The 22,958-nt window shown below is 52.9% G+C and overlaps 2 protein-coding genes, 1 long non-coding RNA gene and 1 other non-coding gene across 16 annotated transcripts in view; 2 read left to right on the top strand and 2 right to left on the bottom strand.

Moving 5' to 3' along the window:
• The first annotated feature begins 3,241 nt into the window (after positions 1 to 3,241).
• Positions 3,242 to 10,625, top strand: Rab26 (RAB26, member RAS oncogene family). 5 transcript variants are annotated; one of them, XR_005090303.1, is made up of 9 exons: positions 3,242 to 4,466; positions 4,712 to 5,633; positions 6,700 to 6,810; positions 8,764 to 8,805; positions 8,886 to 8,952; positions 9,148 to 9,200; positions 9,525 to 9,590; positions 9,675 to 9,731; positions 9,831 to 9,908. XR_005090303.1 is itself a non-coding variant. In XM_028853870.2 (9 exons), exons 1-9 carry the CDS (start codon positions 5,436 to 5,438, stop codon positions 10,114 to 10,116), a joined length of 774 nt encoding a protein of 257 aa, XP_028709703.1. In that variant the 5' UTR covers positions 5,274 to 5,435; the 3' UTR covers positions 10,117 to 10,625. The 5 variants fall into 5 exon arrangements, 4 of the variants coding, with proteins under 4 accessions (XP_028709703.1, XP_028709702.1, XP_028709701.1 ...); XM_028853870.2 differs by lacking the exon at positions 3,242 to 4,466 and adding an exon at positions 10,014 to 10,625 and having other exon boundaries at positions 5,274 to 5,633; positions 9,831 to 9,907; XM_028853869.2 differs by lacking the exon at positions 3,242 to 4,466 and adding an exon at positions 10,014 to 10,625 and having other exon boundaries at positions 5,274 to 5,633; positions 9,821 to 9,907.
• A 299-nt stretch (positions 10,626 to 10,924) lies between these two features.
• Positions 10,925 to 11,452, bottom strand: LOC114680745. Its single transcript, XR_003732811.1, has 2 exons — positions 11,256 to 11,452; positions 10,925 to 11,059 (listed from the first exon to the last, which is right to left on the bottom strand). It is a non-coding gene; the product is annotated as an uncharacterized LOC114680745 (long non-coding RNA).
• Positions 11,134 to 11,216, bottom strand: LOC114680820. The gene has a single exon (XR_003732825.1). It is a non-coding gene; the product is annotated as a small nucleolar RNA SNORD60 (small nucleolar RNA).
• A 321-nt stretch (positions 11,453 to 11,773) lies between the features above and the next one.
• The window catches only part of Traf7 (TNF receptor associated factor 7), an 18,934-nt gene continuing 7,749 nt past the window's right edge, over positions 11,774 to 22,958 (top strand). Inside the window, exons 1-4 of one of the 9 annotated variants that reach the window (XM_028853861.2) lie at positions 11,774 to 11,933; positions 19,823 to 19,938; positions 20,192 to 20,249; positions 22,648 to 22,742. In XM_028853861.2, the coding sequence (XP_028709694.1) occupies positions 19,861 to 19,938; positions 20,192 to 20,249; positions 22,648 to 22,742 (231 nt within the window). In that variant the 5' untranslated portion in view covers positions 11,774 to 11,933; positions 19,823 to 19,860. The other 8 variants (XM_028853860.2, XM_028853858.2, XM_037201506.1 and 5 more) reach the window with 8 other exon arrangements.

Raw genomic sequence — 22,958 nt, 5'->3', positions numbered from 1 at the left:
AAAGCAAGGGAGTGTCTGGTCATTTCAGCATCTCCAATGTTGTTCGGGAATACGGATCCACACGACCCCACTCAGCCCCCATGCTGACAAGAGGGTCTTACTCAGAAGCTGGAAGCCAGCACTACTGAGAACTGGTCCCTGATTCCATAGGAGTCCAGACTTAGGGACCATGACCCCCAAGAAAATAGGGAAGGTGACTTTTATGTTCAGTGCTAGGGATGAAGTCCAGGGCCTCTTGCGTGCCAAGTGAGAGCTCTGTACCAGCCACACCCCAGTCCTGTGAATGTGACTTGTGCCAAAGCTCACCTTCATTTGTAGAGAAGCATCTCTGCAGAATAAGCTACTGTGGTCTTAACCTGCAAAGGGGCTACTCTCGGCTTGGACCCCATACAGATGGTTCTTCAGGCAGATGGCCACTCACCTCTTACTACCAGAACCCAGGCTATTAGGACCGCCACAATGAGTAGGCTACTGGGGTGTCTTTTCAGGAGCAGAATATAGGTGGCCCCTTTACATTTGGGTGCCAGAGTCAACATTCCTCTGACATCACCTGCTTTCTAGGGTGACTCAGTGTTCTCTCTCTCTCTCTCTCTCTCTCTCTCTCTCTCTCTCTCTCTCTCATATAATTCAGGGCTGTTGCAGTTCTTCTGACGTTTCCATGGCAACTTTCACAAGGATTTCATAGAACATAAGGTGTTTGAGCAGGAAGGGCCCTTGGAGATCAACTCCTCCTCCACATTTCACAGAACAGGAAGTAGGTCCAGATAGGGATGCCAAATACCCAGGGTCACACAGCAAGAAAGGGACCTCTGCCCTGTGGCTTTTAGACAGCTGAGTTCTGTGGGTCTGACTCCTCATGAAGGGCTCCGAGAACACTTTGGGAGCTCTGCCAAAGGACCCCTGCTAGAGGACCCCTGAAGTCCAGTCTAGCTTTCTGCTGCTTTATCACAGGCCATTCCCTTCAGTGCCAGTGAGGACAGGAGCAGACAGCATAGAATCTGTCCTCAGGAAGTTTTCAGATGGGTACAGAGGCCACAGAGCTAGCTTCTAGAGAACCACTGGAGGGCATCCAGGGTGCAGGAAGTAGGGGCAGGAGGAGCCTGGGAAGCAGGGCTCCAAGCAGAACCTGTAAGGTCAAGGAGATGGCTCTTATTCCTGCCTGCACTGTACTCCGGCACAGTCCAGATTCTGGTGTGGGGGTAAAGCTAGAAGCCTAGGGAAAATGGAGACCCTGAGAGAGGCTGAGCTGGGGACTCATGGCACATGCTGCACCAGAGCTATGGGCTTAGACTCCCAGAAAGACCAGTTAGAATGTTACAGGAAGCCAGGCTAAGTGGCACACACACCTTTAATCCCAGCACTTGGGAGGCAGAGGTAGGTGGATCTCTGAGTTCGAGGCTAGCCAGGTCTACAGAGCAAGTTCCAGTACAGCCAGGCCTGTTACACAGAGAAGCCCTATCCCACCAAAAAATAAAAAATAAAAAAATAAAACTGTTAAACTGAAAAAGGTTTCAGGAGCTAAGGGGCATGAGAAGACCAGAAGTCTGGGATGAAGGAGGATTCAAAGGCAAGACTCAAGGAGACCTGGGTGGCTCCATTTATTTATTTTATTTATTTATTTATTTATTAAAGCACGGAGCCATCTTTGCATTCCAAGGCTGAGGACTGGACCACACTTCCCAGGGGGGGGGGGCACATACAGCCAGTCCTAACTCCCTGCCATGGGGGCTGGTCACTGCCAGCACTGCTCCTCTAAGAAACTGGGGGACTCCAGGCCAGACTGAGGCTCTCACACCCTCCTGACCCTTTCTTACCAAACCGGCCCCTTCCCTCAAGCTTGCTCTGAGCTGTCATTAGTTATTGCTATGTAACAAACATCTCCCACATACATAGGAAACTATGGTTTAAAAAGCCTCGTCTCGCTGGGCAGTGGTGGCGCACGCCTTTAATCCCAGCACTCGGGAGGCAGAAGCAGGCAGATCTCTGTGAGTTCCAGGCCAGCCTGGACTACCAAGTGAGTTCCAGGAAATGGCACAAAGCTACACAGAGAAACCCTGTATCGGGGGTGGGGGGTGGGGGTGGGGGAAAGCCTCATCTCTAGAAGAGCATAGTGGCCTGCTATAATCAGCACTCGGAAGGTTAAGGCAGGAAGATTGTGAGTTTGAGGCCAGTCTGGGCTACATAGCAAAACCTTGCATGGCATCATCCACTGAGGTTGTGTGTCTATCAGAGATCTGGCTTATTCAGTTTTTCTCCACTGGCTGCTTGGGCATTTTCTAATCATGGCAGCCAGCTTCTGGAAACCACTGTCTTAGGGTACAAGAAACATGGGGTCACGTCTGTTGTATCATTGTTCTTGCTCAGATTCAAGGGCAGGAGACATAGACCCACTCACTGGGAGAAATACCAAAGAATTATCCATCTTCTTTTGTTGTTATTTTTTTATTTTGAGACAGGGTCTCAATATAGCCTTGGCTGTCCTGGAACTCACTATGTAGGTCAGGTTGGCCTTGATCCACCTGCCTCTGCCTCCCAAGTGCTGAGATTAAAGGCAATCACCTCACACCCAACTCTTTATTTTTATTTTAATTATTTAATTAATTAACTTTGAGACAGGGTTTTGCATCAGGCTTTCTTGGACCGCCAGTCCCCAAATTATGACATGGAGACTTAATATTAATTATGAAAGCTTGGCCTTATCTTATGCTTGTCCCACTGGCTCTTATAACTTATTTTAACCTGTTTCTCTTCATCTACGTTTTGCCCTGGGGCTTTTTACCTTTCTTTCATTCTGTGTGACCTACTTTTCCTGCTTTTTCCATGTCTGTCTGTCTGTCCATCTGGCGGCTGCCTGGCTGGCCCCAGGTGTCTCCCTCTCTCTGTTCTCTCCTCTTGAGTCTAGCTTCCTTCTATTTAGTCTCTCTGCTGCCAGCCCCGCCTATCCCTCTACTGCCTGGCTATTGGCCATTCAGCTTTTTATAAGACCAATCAGGTGCCTTAGGCAGGCAAAGCAACACATCTTTATACCATTATACAAATACAGTGTAAACAAATGTAACACACCTTTACATTGTAAAAGCAATATTCCGCAACATAAACAAATGTAACACATCTTTGTCTAGTTAAACAAATATTCCACAACAGGTTTTCCCTGTGTAGCCCTGCCAGGCCTGGAATTTGCTATGTAGATCAGGCTCACCTTTAACTCACAGAGAACTGCCTACTTCTACCTCATAAGTACTAGGATTAAAGGCTTGCACCTCCATGCCTAGTTTCTAACTTACATTTCTTTCACCAATTTAGTAACTGCTTATTGAGGCCAGGAGCTGGCTGCCAGGGATATGGCAGTGACCAAGACAAGCTGCTGCTTCCTGTGCCCAGAAAGCTTACATTCCAGGGTGAGAAACAGATGGAACCAGAAGAGCCATGAGATACAGTGATCAAAGATGAGCAGAACTGTGGGGCGTGACGCTCCTCATTTTAAAGGCAAGTCTGTCTCCTCTGCGGCTGGCAGCTCCCCTCCTCTGCTGCCCTCTGCCCTTCCTAGCTTGCCCGTTCCTTCTCTCTTCCTAGTTCCCTGCCCTATATTCACTACTCACATCCAGAATTCCCCACTTGCAGCCCCTGCCCCAGAGCATCCAAACTCGAACTCTTTGTTTTTATCCCACGTACTGGACACATTCTGGGCAGCAGCTGGAAGGAGGCTGCATGATCTACTTCCTAGAGCAAGTAGGCACAGGCTGTTGAGGTTCCCAGCTGAGGTTGGCTTTGTGAGAATGGGGTATCTGGCATCCTCAGGGAACGCAACAGTAGTATCCCCACTCTAGGTCAGGACTTACAGATCTTGAGACTTGCCTGAAAGAGGTAGGAAGCCAGTAAAGGGGGACAAGGAAAGGAGACCTGGGGCTTCCCTGGGTTTGCTCCACAATAATAGGTCTCTGAAGGGTGAAGCTGAGCCATAGGACATGAAGCCAGAGTTTCCCAGAGCAGCCTTATCTCTGCCATGTGCTGGCCTGATGATCATGGACAGCATCTCCTTTTGTTGCCTTTCTGGGCCTCAGTTTTCCCATCTGACCATTGGGGACTGTAGCAATACCCACCACACAGACTAGTACACCTAACACATGACAGCAGTCGTGTAGGGAAGCTTTCCAAGGCCTCTGCTGTGCAGGCCATAGCAAGGTCCTGTCTAGGAAATTCTCTAGACAGTATGTCTCCATCTGGGTCCTTCTAGGCCTTGAGCCCCAGAGGTAGTGAATTATTCATGCTCTGGCCACTGCCAGCAGCGAAGGCTCAGGAGGCCTCCAAGAGACCAGAGTTTTGGTGACAGCAATCCTCTTGGAGGACAGCCAGACCATTCCAGAGGAACACCAGGAAATAGCCTGTCTCAAGGGTGCCACCCTCCTGCACCCACTGTCCACATCTCTGGTCACTGAAGTCTCATTCTCCAGACTGCAGCGTCTTGGGTGAGTGCCTTCAGAGAGAGAGCGCCTCAGGTCAGCGTAGGTGAGGCACCAGGATCAGACCCTGGGGTGGGTATGGCAGGTCCTGGACCAGTTTGGGGGCCTTGAGAATCAACACTGATCACTTGGACCAGTCACTCCTGGGGAAGGAACCTCCTATCTCCTAGGCTCTCAGGGCAGGGGTATTGCAAGGGTTATCTCAGAGGGCCTGATGCTGGCTGTGATACCCACTTCCTTTCCCCCCTCAGATACCCATGCTTCAGCTCAGGTGGCAAAGTCTGTGAGGAAGGGCAGCGTACCAGCCATGCCTTTGATCAGCTGAGCCGAGTGCTCAGCACAGCAGTGCTTGAAGCCTGAGTATAGGAGCTTCCTGGATGTGCCTGCCCTGGAGGGTGCAGCACTGAGAACAAGTGGGTCAGGTGGCTGGCATCTCTTGCTGAGAAGAAACAGAATCTCAGGCTGTCTACTCATGCGAGCCTTCTGCCCAGCACCCTCACCTCAGAACACACACGTCTCCGGTCTGGGGCCCAGTCTTTTGAGCTAGGTTACTGAGCTGGGACATTGAAGACAGGGGTAAGGAACAGTGCGCCGAGAGGATAAAGGATCCTGGTGTTTCACACTAGACGTGGACAGCTGGGGGCCTAAGGCACAGAGCACCAAAGCATGCTCCTCGGGTGAACGAACACCTAGAGCCTTGCTGGGACCTCCTGACTCCGCCCCCGGAGCGGCGGGTTATTTGCATGGCTCCGCCTCAGAGCTGCCATTGGCTACGGCGGCGGGAGGCCGGGCCTGAGTGGCTGCGCCGCCGGGGAGGCGGGGGCGGGGCAGGCGCCGAGTGTTGGAGATGCTGCCACTGCTGCTGCTTCTGCTGCTGCTGCTGCGGGACGGGTTCGGGTCCGAGTCTGGCTTGGCGGGCACGGGGCGTGGGACGGCCCAGGGCGCGGTGGCAGCAGCAGGAGCACACTGAGAACCATGTCCAGGAAGAAGACCCCAAAGAGCAAGGCGGGGAGTGTGCCTGCTGCCTCGACGCTGCCCACCGCCGCCAATCGGCCCCGTCTGTCAGGTCCCAGGACTGCGCGTCCTGGCCCGGAGGCGCTACCCAACGGGCCCCCACAGTCCGGCCGGCCCTCACTTGGTGGCACTGGAGACTTCTACGACGTTGCTTTCAAGGTGAGCTAGGCACCTCCCCGCCATGGGAGTGCAGCAGGTGTCGTTGGATACTAGACTACCGGGAGGGCCTCGGGGAAGAGTGCAGGGCCGTGCGGCCCATTGCTGCCGAACTGGCCAGAGCTAGCCAGGCAGCACCTTAGATTGCGCGCGCGTGCACGCCGGCGTGTACACACACACACACACACACACACACACACACACACACACACACAACTCTTAGGCTCGGGTCTGGGGTATTCAACAGCTGGCAGGGCCTGCCCCCACTCCACCTACTGTAAGACCAAGCAAGGGGTTCTGAAAGATGAAGTCCTGAAGCTGTGTCTCCCTGTCCCTCGGGCCCTACCGGTACTCCACTCATCAATTCCCATCCATATGCTGCCTTCCCTCGCCTCCAGGGGCTGTAAGTCTCCTTTTTCTGGGAGGGAGGAGAAAGAGGCCACCCCCAGACCAAAACTGAAGCTTGTGTAAATCTGACCTCTGATGTCAGGGCCATCGTTGGGTTTTGGAGCTTTTGGCAGCAGGGCTGGTGGGGGGAGGGAGAGACTTCGCCAGTCTGCCCCTCAGGCCCACAGATTGTCCCTAGCTAGCCCCTCTTCACTTCAAAAGCAGCCTGTCTGGCACACCTTTACTGAGCCTTGCTGCTGAGATTTGTGTCTTGGCTGGAATTGAAGAAGCCCCTGGCACTGAGTCCCCACAAGTCTCTTTAGGAGGTTCCAGCTGCACTCCCATGCTCTGCTCCCCTTAGGCCCCAAATGCTGCCCTCCAAGATCAAGCATGATGTCTATGGAGGACGGGTAGGTAAAATCTTGGATGGGGACGGCAGTCCTCACTCCCCATTGATTGAGGTGGCATTGTTGGAGGGAGAGGTGACGTGGGACAACCAGGGGCCGAAAAGCTGAGCATCTACACTACTGGGGACCATGACTGCTGTGTTTCCCCAAGCTATGCTGAACCTACAGGCCTGGAACACTCGTCCCTCCCCCACGGCTCGAGGCAGACCACAAGCATCTTTAGGTGGGCAAGGCCCCCAGCTCCAAGCCTGACTCCTCTGACCTGTCTGCTCTAGGTCATGCTGGTGGGGGATTCCGGTGTGGGGAAGACCTGCCTGCTGGTGCGTTTCAAGGATGGAGCTTTCTTGGCTGGTACCTTCATCTCCACTGTGGGCATCGACTTCCGGGTGAGAATGGAGGTTGATATCCTGAGCTCCGACTGGGTCCAGCTGTACTATGGTTCTTTTTTTTTTTTGGGGGGGTTTTCGAGACAGGGTTTCTCTGTGTAGCTTTGCGCCTTTCCTGGGACTCACTTGGTAGCCCAGGCTGGCCTCGAACTCACAGAGATCCACCTGCCTCTGCCTCCCGAGTGCTGGGATTAAAGGTGTGCGCCACCACCGCCCGGCTTACTATGGTTCTTATATATAGTCCTCCCAGTACCCTGGACAGCTGATTCTCCATCTCCTGATGTGTCCATCGGCCCAGGAATGAGAGCTTAGCTACCAAACCAGCTGCCTCCCAACACCTGAGGGTCCTGGGGAAGCCTAATACCCAAGGGAGTAGCTGCATTCAGCTGCAGCAGAGAGTTCTACTCTTACCATGGGCTGATGCTACACTGAGCTATCTATACCTGTGCCCTAGGCTAGTGACAATGAGGGGGGAACTCAAGGCCTGTTCACTCAGGAAGCCAATGTTGCTCTCCCCCAAAGAGGGCACCCAAGGCCATGGGAGGACTGGGAACTCTTTAGTTCCTACAATGCAGTGTCGCTTGGAAGAGACCTCCTTAGGATCCCAGGCAGGGTCCTGGGAGCTCCAGCATCAAAACCTTCCCAACCCCCCTGCCCAGTCTGAATCTCATGTGCTGAGGTGCTGGGGTGTTCTTGGCAAATCCTGAATTTGCATTTTTCTCACCCTTTAATTAGACCCAGTTAGCAGGAGGTTGGGAGGAAGGCCCATTCTGGGGACAGGAAAGGGGGGTCCTCCTAGTGGGAACTGTTCTTTATTGAGGATTGCAGGTCTCCTCAAGCCCTCCAGGTCCTGGAGTCCAGGATGATGTAAAGGTTGAAGTGCCAGAGAGAGCAGGACAAGCTTGAGCAGCTGTTTCTTGCCTATCCTGGTCTCCCCCCACCCTCATTGTCTTGACTCCTGGGTGGAAGGTGAGGGAGGTAGAGCTGTGTGGTTTGCACCCCTGTTCAGGGTGCAGGAAAGGCAAAGTATCCTCCCTCGCCAGGCAGATGGCTGGGCCTGGTTCCCTGGAGACCTAGAAGCACTCAGAGCAGGAGCTCTGGAGAAAGGGGGAGCCAGGCCTAGCCCCCCATGGCCCCAGCCTGTAGTCAACCCTTCTCTGGGGTGACAGGTGGGTGGGCACTCCAGCCGGGGATCTAGTCTTGAAAAGGACCAGTCTAGACCTGCAGACAGCAGGTTTATGAATATTGCCTATGTATCAGCCATAGTTCTGTGATCTGTGGGCACAGTACAGAGTCAGGCAGGCTCAAGTCCAGCACCTTAGAAATAGGTATCCCAGCGGGGGTTGGGGGCAGTGAAATTAGCTTTCCTAGGCAGGATGTAGTTCTTAGTGTAGACAGTAGCTTATTAAGTTAAAGGTGCCCTATCTACAGGTGGGGAAACTGAGGCACAGTGTACCGTTTATACCATCACTGACTTAAGCCAATTGAAGTCTTCAACCAGTACACACTAGTAATGCACTAACCAGTACACTCTTGGCAAGTTGGAACCTGTGTGAAACCTGGTGCTTGGCAGTGGTGGTAAGCAAGGGCCCAAAGTGGGCATAGCTGGCCATGGTAACCTAATATCAGGGCAGCCACCTGAGGAAGGGCCCAGGCAGGGTCACCTGAGAGGATCCCCTCCTTGGGGGGTTGACGCTGGAGGCAGTGGCGGGGAGTACCGGGCGGCTGCCAGGAGCATCTGATTCTAAGCACAAATGTGACCTGTAGTCTGGTCTAAGTTCTCAGAGCAGAAAGAGAACCAGGTGCTGTAGAAATGGGATAGGGGTCCCCCAACCTCCCCTCAGTGGGCGTTCAGTCATGGCTTGCATGACTTCCTCTCCTACTTCTACCTCAGGAGCCCCCAGGGCAGAGGTTAGCAGGCATCCTCACTGTTGCTGGCTGGTTCTGTTTCAGAACAAAGTCCTGGACGTGGATGGCATGAAGGTGAAGCTGCAGGTGAGCTTACAGGGGTGCAGGTTTGGGGCTGGAGACACCGGGGAGACACCGGGCAGTGTGACCAGTGCCTGTTGCCACAGATCTGGGACACAGCTGGTCAGGAGCGGTTCCGAAGCGTCACCCATGCCTACTACCGGGACGCTCATGGTAAGCCAGCAGATATGGGGACCAGCTCTCCTCCACAGGGAGTCTGGGTGACCTGCTGCATGGGGGCAGGGGTTGGGAGGTATGCGTGGGACAGCAGGAGAGGATGATGTAACATCCTGTGACTTGGAATGGCTAAAAGTGGGTAATGAAGGAGCCACTGGGCCCAGGGATGTCCTCATTACTTTCTGTACCCAGCACTGTTGCTGCTCTATGACATCACCAACAAAGACTCCTTCGACAACATCCAGGTCAGTGGCCTTCCTGGCGAGGGAATGGGCCCAGGTTGTCTAGATGCCATCAAGGTCCCTACAGTTCTAAAAACCCCTGCTAATAGGAAGGATAGAAACTAAAGAACCCCTGTGAGCTCATGGTGGCCAGGTTTGTTAGTCACTAACCCAACAGGCCTGGGTGACACTTGGCTTCATTACCAGTGTTACCTGGATAAGGCACCAGTGAGGTGGGCACCTCTAGTCCACACATGGGAGGGCTTCAAGGAAAAGGCACCCAAAAAGATATGGCACAAGAGGGCAAAGACCAGCCTTGAGAGACTGGTCCCAGCTTTCCCCACACAGGCCTGGTTGACAGAGATCCAGGAATATGCCCAGCAGGACGTGGTGCTCATGCTGCTGGGAAACAAGGTGGGAGTGTGAGCCTGTCCTCTCCAGCCTGGCCCAACAGGGCAAGCTGGGTAAGCATTAACAAAATTTCTGTGCCTGGGCCAGGTTGATTCTGCCCAAGAACGCGTGGTAAAGAGGGAAGATGGGGAGAAATTGGCCAAGGTGAGTCCAAACAGGGTGGGTGACGAGGGTGTCCCTAAGGCTGTCACTCTTGGGCTGCCCCCACTCGGCCAGCACCTAGCTGGCAGCAGCTGTTTGCAGGAGTATGGGCTGCCTTTCATGGAAACCAGCGCAAAGACCGGCCTCAACGTCGACTTGGCTTTCACGGCCATAGCAAAGTAAGTCCTGGCAGCGAACAGAAACACCGCCCTCGTGTTCCAGGGCACAAGCCTGGAAGAGGCTGCACAGGCTGCATTGTGTTCTGTTGTCACCCCTGCTCTTCAGGGAGCTGAAACAGCGATCCACACAGCCTCCCAGCGAGCCGCGCTTCAGGCTGCACGACTACGTCAAGAGGGAGGGCCGAGGGGTCTCCTGCTGTCGACTCTGAACCTGGCTGAGGAAGCAACCCTGCCTTGTTAAGTTGTATGGGGTCTATATAGTCTTGACCTGACCCAATGGATGCCCCTAGTGTACCCAATTTCAAGACTCTCGAGGCTGATGCTCATCCCCCTTTTGCCCCATTGGCCATCACAGAAATGGTCTTTTAGCACACAACCCATGCCATGGCACTCTGCTGCCCTCTTCTGGGCATTTGCGGCGGAGAGGACGGCATCATGTATTGTGCTGAGCTTCCAAGAAAAGCCATGCTTACTGCATACTGCCCAGGCAGGCCGGCTCCATTACCCATCATTCTTCACCTGTTAGCCCCAAGGCTACTGCAGCCTTTCTGCCCACTAGGGAGCTCTGAGAGGAAACTAGCACGTAGGCAGGAAACCACAGGGCGCTAGAACCCAGTCACCGTTCAGCAGGCTGGCCCTTCCCACTTTGTGTCACCAAGCCACAAACTCGAGTGAAAACCCACCCCCAAAGTCTTTATTAATAAAGATGTTTTCTGGAGTCTGTGTCATCTGTGGGAAATCACCGTCCAGGGCCAGCAGGATGGATTAGCGGGGATAAAGACATTCACAAAGTCTGACTCACTATACCCAGAATTCACCTGGTGGAAGCACGGACTCCTGTGGGTTATTCTGACTTCCACATGTGCAAATGCCCTCACCAGAGTAGTCCCCCACAACAGGCTAAACGCTCACCCTAGAGCAGAGCTCTAAACAGGCCTTACATTCATGACCTGACCTGTGCAGACCTGAGGACCAACTCGGCCACGTGCAGTACGTGAAATAACGACATCTGAAAACGAAGATTGCACTTCCGCTTTATTGCAAAGCAATTCAGATACACGGATGCCCAGCTTACCAGCAAACCCTCCTGCCCACTGTTGACTCGGGACGCAGCTGATTTACCGTCAAGGCCTGCCGCCGACTCACCATGCTCTGAAAGTCAAACAGAAGTTTTTACTTTTGGTAACTTTTCATTCCCAGTCCTTCCGCTTAAAGGCAGAGCCCCCAAGCCTCAGTCTTGCAATGTAATCAGACTGCACATGCAGTTTTCATACGAGGTGTCAGAAATTAAAGCAATTCATCACAGGCTTGGTGCTGCAAAGGAAAGCCAGGCCCGACTCGGTCTTACCTGCAAAAAGGGAGTCAGAAGATTGAGGGGGGAAAGGGACTAAAGCAGAGCCCAGACGACCGCAGCACTCGAGGAAGGCTGGCCTGCAGTTAAGGGGCCCTTCGAGTTCCACTTCGCGACTACTAACGGCAAAACGTGCTCCACAAATACCGACCAAAACACACCTTAGAGTTTTCACTCCCAAAAGAACGCCTGCCGCCGACGCGCAAGCGTTTATAGAACTGCTCCTTATGTGATTGGGCAGTCTGTGAGGAAGTGCCCACCTTCCTTCGCTGCTGATATGCTCCTCCAGCTATCATGCAGTTTCCACCAATCATACCGTAGACTTTCTTTTGGAGGCGGTATCTTGGGTCGCTCGAAGATCCTCCCCTTTGTAGAGTCATTGAGAACATGAGCGGCAAGTGCATTTAGCCAATCAAATTCCGATCTGCAACATAGAGTGATTCTGAAGCCACCAATCCGGTCCTGCAGTGCCGAGGTCGCCGGAAGTCGTAGTTTAGGAAACTCAAAGTGTGAAGCAGCCCCCGGAGTTCCAGGAGTCCGTGGACTACAAATTCCGACGTGCACAGCGCACCGGCCCTTCCGGCTCCTGTATCCCTGTACCTTTCCGGGCCGCGGGCCGAGGGGGCAAGATGATGCCGGAGGGTGTAGCCGCTGCTCCCAGGCAGCCGCGGGCGGGTGAGTGTGCGCGCGGCGCACTGGACCTGGGGCTCGTTCTCCCCTTCAGTGTGGCAGGGCGCGGGCTGGCATGGGAGCGTCACGAGCGGTCGTGGGCCTAGCCTGGGGGGCGGGACTGAAACTGCTGGGGTCTCAGCGTCCGTAAGTCTGCTTGACTCTCCGTCGACTCGTCTGTCAGTCCTTTTCTTCACTCTCTCTCTCTAGTTCCTTTTGCTCTCCTACATTTGTAGAGCACTGCCTGTGTGCCAGAAAGTATCCTAGGCTCTGGAGAGTCGTCAGGGAACAGGATTCCAAACTGATAAGCTCATCTGGTACTCGGTTTCGAGACAGATCATTCTGCCTCTAGGAATCCTGTGCATTGTAGCAGCATTTCTGGATTTGTTCCCTGGACGGTAGTAATACCCACAGCCCTTTGGGACAACAAAAATGTCCCAAGACTTTGATAAATGTCTCCTGTGGCGACTCACCTTCCACAACTGTTATTCTAAAAGGAGCGAGTGACTGACAGAAGAGTTAAAAATCATGAGGAACTGTGGTTATTACGGGGGGGGGGGAACCAACAACAAAACTGAACACAGTTAAAGTGAGTGTTGAGCGCTAGAGTTAGCCAAAGACCTAATGGAGAAGCAGTCAGTCCTGAGACATTCCCGAAAGTGCCTTACAGGCAGAGGGAGCCAGAGGGATAAAGACCTCTGAGAAAGGGCTTGGAGCAAGCTAGCAAACACTAGGAAGGGATAGGTAGGAGACAGAGCCGGGCAAAGTCTGAGCGCCTTCTGGTATGCATAATGATGAACTTTATGATTCAGGTGAGATGCAGGAAAAGGTGAGGAGGCTTGAATCATTGCCTTCTAACCTTCACCTGGCCAGTTGGCCCAGCCTACATTTTTTTGAGGCAGGCCAAGATGATCAGATGAGGTTGAAGTCTAGAGATATCTGCACTTCAGTCTCATCTCCCCTGAAGCTCCTCCCCGTGCACACACGGGTTCATTCCTTTGTTCACTGCTGGCCTTGATTCAGTAACCATTCAGCCTTGTTCTTCAGTCTTTGGGCTTCTCTATGCCCAAGATACCTTGTCTATGTGGCCCGCAGTGCCTCAGTCATAAAGACACTCTAGAAGACGCTCCATGTTCATGATTCTCTGTGGAAACTCCAATCTCTGTACCCTGAGGTTCCTGCATTTATTTACCGCTGTGGCTTCAGGAAGTGAGAACCTGTATATGCAGCCTGACTAAGGTGACCACAGACCAGGAAGGAGTGGCCAAGAGAGATGTCCAAATCTGAGAAGTTCTTTCCTGTAACTTCTTGTAGCGGTTGTATCAGAGTCTTGCTGGGAATGAATCACAAATCTGAGTCTTTAGTTCTGATCAGTGGCTGACGGACTAGAAATAAATGGAGCTCTCTACCCTTGCCCCCCAGCTTCTGGCTCCTCAGGGGTCAGACTAAACAGTTCTCTAGCACCCAGTGGGTATGAATCTTGGATGAAGCAATGCCTCGTGTGGGAAACAGGAAGAAGCTACAGCTGATGGAGGATCTGAGATGGGCAGAGGGTATAGGCAGCTCAGTCTCTGACGGCTGCCTGGCTCAGCTCAGCAAGGGACTAGCCCGAGGCTGCCCTGGGGCGCCTGGTTAGTAATGGTGGGAGCAGAAGGAACAAAGCTTGGGTCAGCCTTTTTGTGTCCCCACCCTGGCTTGTCTGTGGGCCGGCCTTTTGACCTTTCTCAGCCTCCACTCCAGTCTCTCAGAGCTGCTGCCGTTGGTGTATCTGTAGCTTTTAGTTATGTGTTATCTCTGACAGCTCCTTTCAGACTTGGATCCGTTACAGTGTGTTAGAGTGACAAATCCAGTCTCCATCAAAGTCAAGCAACTTACCCAGTCACTCCCCTCTTGAATGGTAAAGTAGAATTTGAACCCAGGTCTGCCTGAGTCTGGGGCCCATGGTCAGAATCACTCTGTCACAGGTACTGTGTGTGTAGTGCCAGCCTGTGCCCACCTTTAAAACTTACCAGCTGCTTGTATCTTACTGTGGACCAGGGTTCCTGTAAGTCTGGTCTTACCAGCAAGTGGGCACCTAGCACTTTATCAGCTCTCTGATTGGCTTGTTCTTGAGAAACCCTTGGAGAGGAACCTGCCAACCCCCCCCCCATCCTTCAATAGATAGCCCCAGTGTCCCCAGAACACTAGTCCTAGGGAAGAGTCATATGGCTGAAGGGAAACAGACCACTAGGAATGAGCTGATAATGTAGGACTTGATGCTTGAAAGTCCCAGGTAGAAGAAGGTCACAGGGTAGAAACCAAGAAATAGAGCTGTACAAGAGATCCACAGGGGATATCCATTGTATGGTGGGAGGGTACAGGGGAGCAACCTTGAAACCCAGGATTGAGGGGTGGAGCTGCTGTGAGTGCCAGAAGCAGGTATAGAGTGTGCGCTCTACGTTCTTACTGGCCTGGGACTTTAGTGACTGGACCCCGGCGTCTGTGGGTGGGAAGAATACGCCAGGGAATCAAAACCACGTGGAGAAGCAGATACCTGGACCTGTTACCACAAGTTTGCCACCAGTTGGATTGTTTGAGATAGCAGGGCACTCAGATGGGATGCCACACACCTCAGGAGCTCTGTCTGCTCTGGATCTGACTAGTCTCCTCCTCTGGGAAGCCCCCTGCCCGTCTAGACAGATCCTGAGTCAGGTGAGTGCCACTGGCAGGACAGGTGTTGACGTTCACTCCCTGAGCTCTGAAGAGGTTCAGCCCGGGCAGGGAAGATGTGGAGGCTGGGTACAGGGTGTAAGAAAGAGGCAGAATTCTGGGAAGGAGAAGCCAGCTAAGGGACCCAGGCAGAGTTGGAGCTGTGGGTGCAGACAGCAGGAAAACTGGGGGTAGAAGTCAGGCTGGGTGCTGGGAGGGAAGGAGTCAGAACAGGCTTCTGCCCAGGGGTTTAGAGATTCTGTGAGATCTTCAAATCTGAGGCAAGCAAAGACACCCTGGGGGCCCTGGCTGCCCGACCCTGCCTATTTGGGATGGAAAAGATGTGCTAAGGGGACGTCAAGGGAAAAGCCAGGGAAAGTGTCTGCAGCTTTGCTATGGCAACCAAGTCTGTTTCTATAGGATTTGGCAGCCAGATCTGGTTTTGAGCCGAGGGAGCTGAATGAGGGGCTGGACATTCTTCGGGTCCCCGCGCCGGCTTCCTTATGCCGGGAGATATGCTCGGAACTGGCAAGTATAACCAGAGGGTGCTCTGGCTGAGGTACAGCCTGTTGGCTACCCACAGTTCAGACAGGCCTTGAGCTACTTTTCGACTGGTGACAGCCAGAGTAGATAGTGCCCTCCCCCATGGTGTGTGTGTGTGTGTCTGTGTGTCTGTGTGTCTGTGTGTCTGTGTCTGTGTCTGTGTCTGCCTGTCTGTCTGCAAGACACAGATTTTCACTGTGTATTTAAGCTGGCCTTAGCCCAAAAGCGATCCTCCTGCCTCAGGCTTTCAAACTTTTTGTCTTTAAAAAGACCAAATCAGGGCTGGAAAGATGGCTCAGTGGTTAACAGCACTTGCTCTTACAGAGGACCCGGGTTCAGTTCTCGGCACGTGGCAGGTCACAACTGTTTGTAACTCCAGTTCTAGGGGATCCGATGCTCTCTTTTGGCCTTTGTGAGCACTCTGTTTATGGTGCACAGACATACATGTAGGCAAAACATTCACACATAAAATTAAAAAAATTAAAAAAAAATGAATCTTGGCAGTAGTCTGGAGCCAGGTCCTTGTGTTTACAGTGGGTGGCTCACAAGCACCTAAAACTAACTCTGGGGATCCACCACTCTCCTTTTTGGTTTCTGTAGGTACCAGTACACATGCACGCTTAAACACTCACACTCTCTGTCTCACACACTTTCACACACACACACACAGTTTTTTTCTTCTTTTTAACATAAATCTTTGGGGGGCTGGAGAGTTGCTCAGTGATTAAGAGCACATGTTTTTGTTGCAAAGAACTGGGTTGGGTTCCCAGCACCCCCAGGGAGGCTCAGCACCTCCTCGAGCACCAGCATGAGTGTAGCGCACACGCATACAGTATGGTGAAACACTCATACACATACATGTAAAGAAATAAAAGTAAATCTAAACAAATTTTTTTAAAAAAGATAAATCTTTGGCTGCTGAGATCGATCGCTCAGCAGATATGGAAACTTACCACCAAAGATGACCTGAGGTCGATTCCTGGGACCCACATAATGGAAGGAAGAGAACCAACCCCCACCCCCCAGTTGTCTTCTGACTTCCACATGTGTGCCATAGCACGTGAGCTCCTGCTCACACGCAATAAATAAATTAAAATGAGTAAATAAATAAATAAGTGCCGTCTCGTGGGGTAGATGGCGGCCTAGGTGGAAGGAGAGAACCTACTTCCTCAGTTGTTTTCTGAGCTCTCTACACTCATGGTCGGGACCGAGGCACACACGTGTACAGATGCACACGTACAGAAAAATAAGTGTGGGGGGGAATAATGTGAAAAGGGAAAACTGCAAAATAAAAAAGTAAGATTCTGTCTCTTAGGCCCTTATGTCCTGGGCGCCACCAACAGGGAAGTGCTCTTCTTGGACTTGGAAAGCGGCAAGGGAGCTTAGGTGACAAGTCCTGACTTAACCCACTGCCCATAGCTTTTCCTAGCTTGAGGATAGGCTGCCAACCTTGTGGAAATCTGTCCTTCCGACCCTGGGAATTAGAGGACAGGAGAGATCAGGCTTCTAGGACACATAACCCCTAAGGAGTTCCTACTCGAGTTGACAACTTTCTTCCAGAGTGTCGGCAGAGTGTCGGCTCCAGCTTCGGGTGTGTTTGGCCTGCGTGACGCTTTCTCTGCTGCCTCAGCCTGCCTCCACCAGCTGGGGAATCCTATTATTGCAAAGCTCAGGCCCTGGGGAACTGACCCAGAGAGCGCCTTCAGTGTGTTGCTCAATCCTGTGCTAATGGTGGTGGCTGCCTTGTGGGTGGTACACAGATGAGGATTCTGGACGCTAGCCTGAGGCTAGCCTACCCTCCGGTCCCTGAAGGAGGTTGAAACCACGTGAACTGGGAAGCTGCTTTCCGAGCCCGGAGCGATCTGCCTCCCTCCTTTCCAGCTCAACTTGGCTCTCTACTTCCTTTCAGGCTAGTTCTGTTGCCCTGTACTGGCTCTATGGACTGGCCACTGATTTGCATGTTGCCAAGTGTACTTTTTCTTTTTTAACCTTACAATAGAGCCCGAGAGAAGTCAGGCACTGTGGTCCTGGGCTCCCAGCCCAAAGCAACAGGTGCTAGGAAACGGCTCTGTGGAATGTAGGTCTATCTCTTAATACCCTGTGAGCCCACCTCCTGGGTTTTCTCCAAAGGGTTAAATCTTTCACACTGATGGAGCAAGCCTGAAGCCCCCAGCTCTAGGCTGGTTGGAAGTCCCTGTGGCAAAGGTGTTTTCATCTAAGTCAACAGGGCAGCTCTCGAGGACCTTCCTGCTCAGGGAGGAGACTGCTGGGGAAAGAGGCGGAAGAGTACAGGGTTGCCTGCAGGCCTTATTCACATCCCTGCCCCAGGCCTACCTCCTCTGAGCTTGCCAGGCCCTAGAACCACAGATGGGCCTGGGGGTTTCTGGGGGTATTGAGATGGGTAGAGTGGGAGGGAGGAAGCGATTACCATAGAGCCTCTGGTTTGCATTGGCAACTGTCATGGCAGCTGTGTGGCCTGCCTTTTTGAGAATTCTACTTACCTGCACTTGAGGGTGTCTAGAGTGACAGATGGCAAGGGCCCGACTGCCAATTACAGGGGCCAGAAGCTCCCCTGATCTGTGAGATGGAGGGTTGAGGCCTGAGGCCCAAAGTGGGTCCATGGCAGGTAGATGGAACTGCAGGTGGCAGCTGAAGAGGTGGGTGAGGCCTGGGCAGTACAAAGAAAGGACTAGAAATCAGCAGGGGTTGCAGACAGGTTGGGAGCCAGTCCTTCCTCAGAGCCCTCTGGGTGGGGCTGGACAACTCTGAGTAAAGCAGGACAGACTTTGTGGCCTTCCTGAAGAGACAGTGTCAGGAGCCCTGAGGGAGAAAGTGGAGCAGCTGCCCATGTGCAGTATCCCCAGGGAGCTGGGGTAGAGACCGTCTGTCTCCCTTTGGTCTAGGCCCCAGGTTTAGTGCATGGTTCACTAGACCCCTCTGCGCTCCCTCTCTTCCTGTGCCTTCTCTGTCCTCGACGGCCTTGGCACAGCCAAGCCACCCGTGATGGGCTGTGGGATGGATGCTCCACTGCCACGTCTCCCCAAAAGGTGGCTTCAGAGGCTCCACTTGGGCAGTGAGCCCGTGGTACGAATCCCTAGGTGGCCTATGAGAGGGAGAGTGCACAGTTGATTGTGGCACCCTGGAGGCTTTCTTGGAGCGCCAGCCCCCAAATCATGACATGGAGACTTAGTTGTGAAGGCTCGGCCTTGGCTTGTTTCTGGCTTGCTTTTTTTTTTTTTTTTTTTTTTTTTTTTGGTTTTTTTTTTTTTTTCGAGTCAGGGTTTCTCTTGTGTAGCTTTGCGCCTTTCCTGGAGCTAACTTGGTAGCCCAGGCTGGCCTCGAACTCACAGAGATCCGCCTGCCTCTGCCTCCCGAGTGCTGGGATTAAAGGCGTGCGCCACCACCGCCCGGCCTGGCTTGCTTTTTAATGAACCCATTTCTATTCATCTGTGTGCTGCCCCAAGGCTCGTTTACCCCATCTGTATACTGTCCATCCTGCTTTCCTGCTTTCTCCATGTCTGGCTGGCTGGCCCCCTGCTGGCTGGCTCCCCTTTTCTCTCGGCCCACCAGCCCCGCCTGTCCCTCCCCTACCTAGCTATTGGCCAGTCAGCTTCTTATTAGACCAATCAGGTCCCTTAGGCAGGCAAGGTAAAACAGCAACACATCTTTACATAGTTAAATAAATATTCTATTCCACAACAACCCTGCTCCTTACAGGGCGCCCTCTGGGGCTTAAATAAGGCTGCTGCTGTTTGTTGAGTAGTCGTGCTTGCAGGGTCCTGAGGGAGGACCCTTAGGGGATGTCTTCTGACAGTGCTATGTCCCTGCAGTGTATACAGCTGCAGTGTCACAGGGTGGGTGTTGTCCTGGGCCTGTCCTGAGGATGACATGCTGACTGGGTCTCTTTCTAATCTTCCCTTCCCTATAGAGGCCACAAGTCTACCCTTCTCCTGCCCCTCTCTTCTGCGTAGAGCAGGGACACTGGTCCTTGTATGCTTCCCTTGTGCCTTCTGCTACCCTAATCCTTGAATGGCACAGTTGGTGTGGGTGACTGCCATTGGTTAAGATCTAGGGTTCATCTTTTTCCTGTGTGACCACAGTTGGGAGACAGGCTCAAGTGACTTTGCCCATGGGGTCTCGGTGGTCCCGGCTGGATACTGATAGCATCTGCTGTGGCAGAGAACACATTCGTGTTGCTCTGGTGGGGCCCCATGCAACTAAGTCCTGGTATGTGTGTGCCGCGCCTTAGGTCCAGGTTAATGGACGGGTAGCAATCAAGACCCAGCCTTAGCCTGCAGAGTGGCAGCTCTCAAAGTGATGAGCAGTGGTCAGGACCAGAGGACCGACCAACACAGATGGGGTTTTTCACTTCAGGGGTGGAGCTGGGTGGTTTCCTCAAAAGGTCCAGGCCTGAATGGATGGCACCACTAAATGTCACCTGTCCTCAGGAGCCTCCTTTCCTACAGCTGGGGCCTTTGCAGCTTTGAAGGAGGGGCAGTCAGGCCCTTGCCCACTGTGGTACTGCCAGCAAGGCATCAGAGGTAGGAAGAAGTTAAGACCTGCCCTGTGATGGACTGGCCAGAGGTCTACCGGGTGGGGAAACTTTGACTTCTAGGTACCCAGGATGCCACCTTTGAAGCCCCTCATTTGTGTTCTACCCGTAGGGGACACTGCCCGAGGAACCTGGATGCCTCTCTAGAGCATGAGCTCAGCCAAGAGTGCCCGCTACAACCGCTTCTCTGGGGGGCCCGCCAACCTTCCCTCCCCAGACAGCAGTGGGGTAAGAGAGGCACCTGAGGGTGAGGGTCTGCCCTCTGCATACCACACCCCAGAGCCCAGCATGCTATACATAACCTGGCACTGAGGGCGGAGCTGCGGGTACTGCTCTCCCTCCTCGGAGGGTCCCTCGGGACAGCCTGTGCCTGTTGATGGTGTGTCCCTGTATATGCATGCAGGTGAGCCTCTGGCAGGTAAGCATGTCAGTATGTGTGACCCTGTTCATACTGCATTAAGTCTTTTCCATTATCTATTAGACCAGAATGGAAACGACCTTTGGGCCTACCTTCTCGACCGTCACCACCATCACCAAAGGTGAGCCTGCCATCAGGAAGAATCTGTACTCTACTGGGATCTAGGGGCATGTCCCGGTGGATGGGCAGTGGGTAATTGTGTTGGTGAAGGAGCGTTGTTGGTCTCCTGGCCTGTTTCTTGCCATGTCTCAACTACCAGCTGGGCAGAGTCAGGCAGTCCTGTTCCTGTGCCTCGCCTTTGTTATTAGTTGCCTCCTACCTCCTTCTTCCCCAAAACTTGTCCATCCCCTCCGGGGAACAGAGTACCACCAGTTATACCTATATCTGGTCACAGTGACTCATGCCTCATCCCAGCCACGGGCTCCTAGCAGCCAAGAGGGTGTGACTGGCATAGCATCTTTTCTAGCGTGGTCTGGTGCTATCAGACAATGTACTCCAAGAGATCATAGCACAGGTTGGTGCAGTGGGGCAGCATCCTTGCTGAAGGCGAGGGAGGGCCAGGGTTCTGGGGCACTGTGTTCTGCACTGCAGGAGTGCACCAGCTACTAATTGGTTTTTTAATTGCCTTCCCGTGGCTGAAGGCACAGGGTCACCGGGTGCACACCGGTGTCTTTTAATCCTGGACGGCCTCAGGGCTCTGAAGGGGCCTCTTCTCCCACACCCACTCCCCAGGAGGCTGTTGCTTAACATCTTATCTATCTCTGTCACTACTGTTGAGGGTTCCAGAGCCAAAATGGCATGTGGTCTGCTGTACCCTGGTTTCTGGGTGGCTAGGGGTGATCAGCTAGGCAGTGAAGTACCAGTACATGCCTCATCTGGCCCTTCTCGTTACAGATGGAGAAACTGAGGCCCTATCACAGTATAGACAGTCGTATTCCCGATCTTGAATGGAGGCGTTTAGGATTCTGGTTGCTATGACATCTGGATCTGTTTGAACCTGGGCTGGTTGTAGCCTGTCTCCAGTGCTGTAGCCTATAGGATCTGTGAGGTGGTTCTCTGGTTCCCATGCGGACCCTTGATACTTCACTCTCCAGGAGCCCCTCCCTGCCTTCTGGAGCAGGCTGGGCAGGATATTCTGTGGGCAAGAGGAGGGGGGTCAACAAGGCTAGCTAGTCCTAGTTCCTGAATCTGGTTGTGCCAGGCAGGAGGCAGGAGGACCTAGGCTACCAGAATGTCATATTAACCTGGCCCTATATTAGCTGAGGTCCTTCAGTCTCTCTGTGCCTCAGTTTCCTTTTCTGAACTAAAGCTGTCAGAGAACTCAGCCTGGTAGAACTACCTTGAAGGTCAAACAGATGTCCCCAAGTGATGTACCCTAGAAAAGATGTCATGTCACTCACACACAAATGGGGTTGATTGTGACTAGGCACGGACAGCCCCTTGTCAGGCTGAAGCATAGAACCTTGTAGGCTGTGAAAGAAGGGTGTTAGCTGGGCATGGTGGCGCTCGCCTGTCATCCTAGCGCTCCTGAGATGGAGGCAGGAAAGTAATGCATTTGAGGTACCCCTGAGCTACATAGAGAGATCCTATCTTTTTTTTTTTTTTTTTTTTTTTTTTTTTTTTGATTTTTCGAGACAGGGTTTCTCTGTGTAGCTTTGCGCCTTTCCTGGGACTCACTTGGTAGCCCAGGCTGGCCTAGAACTCACAGAGATCAGCCTGGCTCTGCCTCCCGAATGCTGGGATTAAAGGCGTGTGCCACCGCCGCCGGCAAGAGATCCTATCTTAAAACAGGGGCTGAACCAGGCATGGTGGTGCACACCACTGATCCCAGCCTTTTGAGAGATAGAGACAGATAGATTTCCTATGAGTTCCAGGCCAGCCTGGTCTACATAATAAATCCAAGCCAGTTAAGGCTACATAGTGAGATTCTGTCTCAAAAAGCCCAACTCAAGCAAGAGCTGGATCTAGAGAGATGTCTTAGTGGTTCTTCTAGAGGACCCAGGTTCCGTTGTTAGCATACATCAACCTGTAATTCCAATTCTAGGAGATTGAGGCCATCTTCTGGCCCCCATGGGTACCAGACACATGTGTGGTGCACAGACGTACATGTAGGCAAAACACTCACACACATAAAATTAAAAAAAGAAAAACAAGGGCTGGGGATGCAGTACTCTTGATTAGCATGAGCTCGGTCCTGGTTCTTCTGTCAGAAGAGGGAGATAAATAATTTGAAAGTCTCCAGTTGGTAAGTGGGGTGGGGCAGCTAGCAGTACCCATCCTCAGTTATCTGCAGGGCCAGACTGATGAGCCAGGGTCACACTGCCCGGACTGGTCTTACCTTGGAAGACAATCCCAGATACCCATGTCCCATTCCAGGAGCCTCCGGCTGCTAGGGAAGCAGAAACCTAGAGACAATCTGAGGGGTCCTGTAGACAGGCTCTGCCGCAGACTGCTGTCCCCACCGACTCAGTCCCTCCCTCCACCACAGTCACGTCACTCTGCCCTTCCCCTCTTTTTAGCAGCTGATGGGACCAGCACATACAAACAGCATCGCAGGACGCCTTCCTCCTCTAGCACCCTTGCCTATTCGCCACGGGATGAAGAGGACAGCATGGTAGGTCCCCACGATGCAGGAGCCTCCTATGACTCCTGAGTCTCCTACCGGGTCCTGCACTCTGCAGACCAGGTCTCGGGAAGAGCCGAGAGCAGAGAGGGAACAGTGAAACCTCCGAGGTGTGAGCACTTGTCACATTCCTGAAACTAAGAGGAAGCTCCTGTAGCTGGATGGAGGCAGGGGGCAGCCAGTTTGTGGGACTGGGCTTCAGGGATG

This window comes from Peromyscus leucopus, chromosome 8b, assembly GCF_004664715.2.
Source record: "Peromyscus leucopus breed LL Stock chromosome 8b, UCI_PerLeu_2.1, whole genome shotgun sequence".
NCBI classification, from domain to species: Eukaryota; Metazoa; Chordata; class Mammalia; order Rodentia; family Cricetidae; genus Peromyscus; species Peromyscus leucopus.
The sequence above is the reverse complement of the archived record's forward strand: the minus strand, read 5'-3'. Positions and strand labels throughout refer to the sequence as shown.

What these genes read in the sequence shown, in the direction of transcription:
- Rab26 (XM_028853868.2), top strand. Translation starts at nt 5,436, where the DNA reads ATGTCCAGGAAGAAGACCCCAAAGAGCAAGGCGGGGAGTGTGCCTGCT. An exon ending in GCATGAAGGTGAAGCTGCAG is followed by an intron (nt 8,806 to 8,885) that starts GTGAGCTTACAG and finishes CTGTTGCCACAG; the next exon opens with ATCTGGGACACAGCTGGTCA. An exon ending in CTACTACCGGGACGCTCATG is followed by an intron (nt 8,953 to 9,147) that starts GTAAGCCAGCAG and finishes TTCTGTACCCAG; the next exon opens with CACTGTTGCTGCTCTATGAC.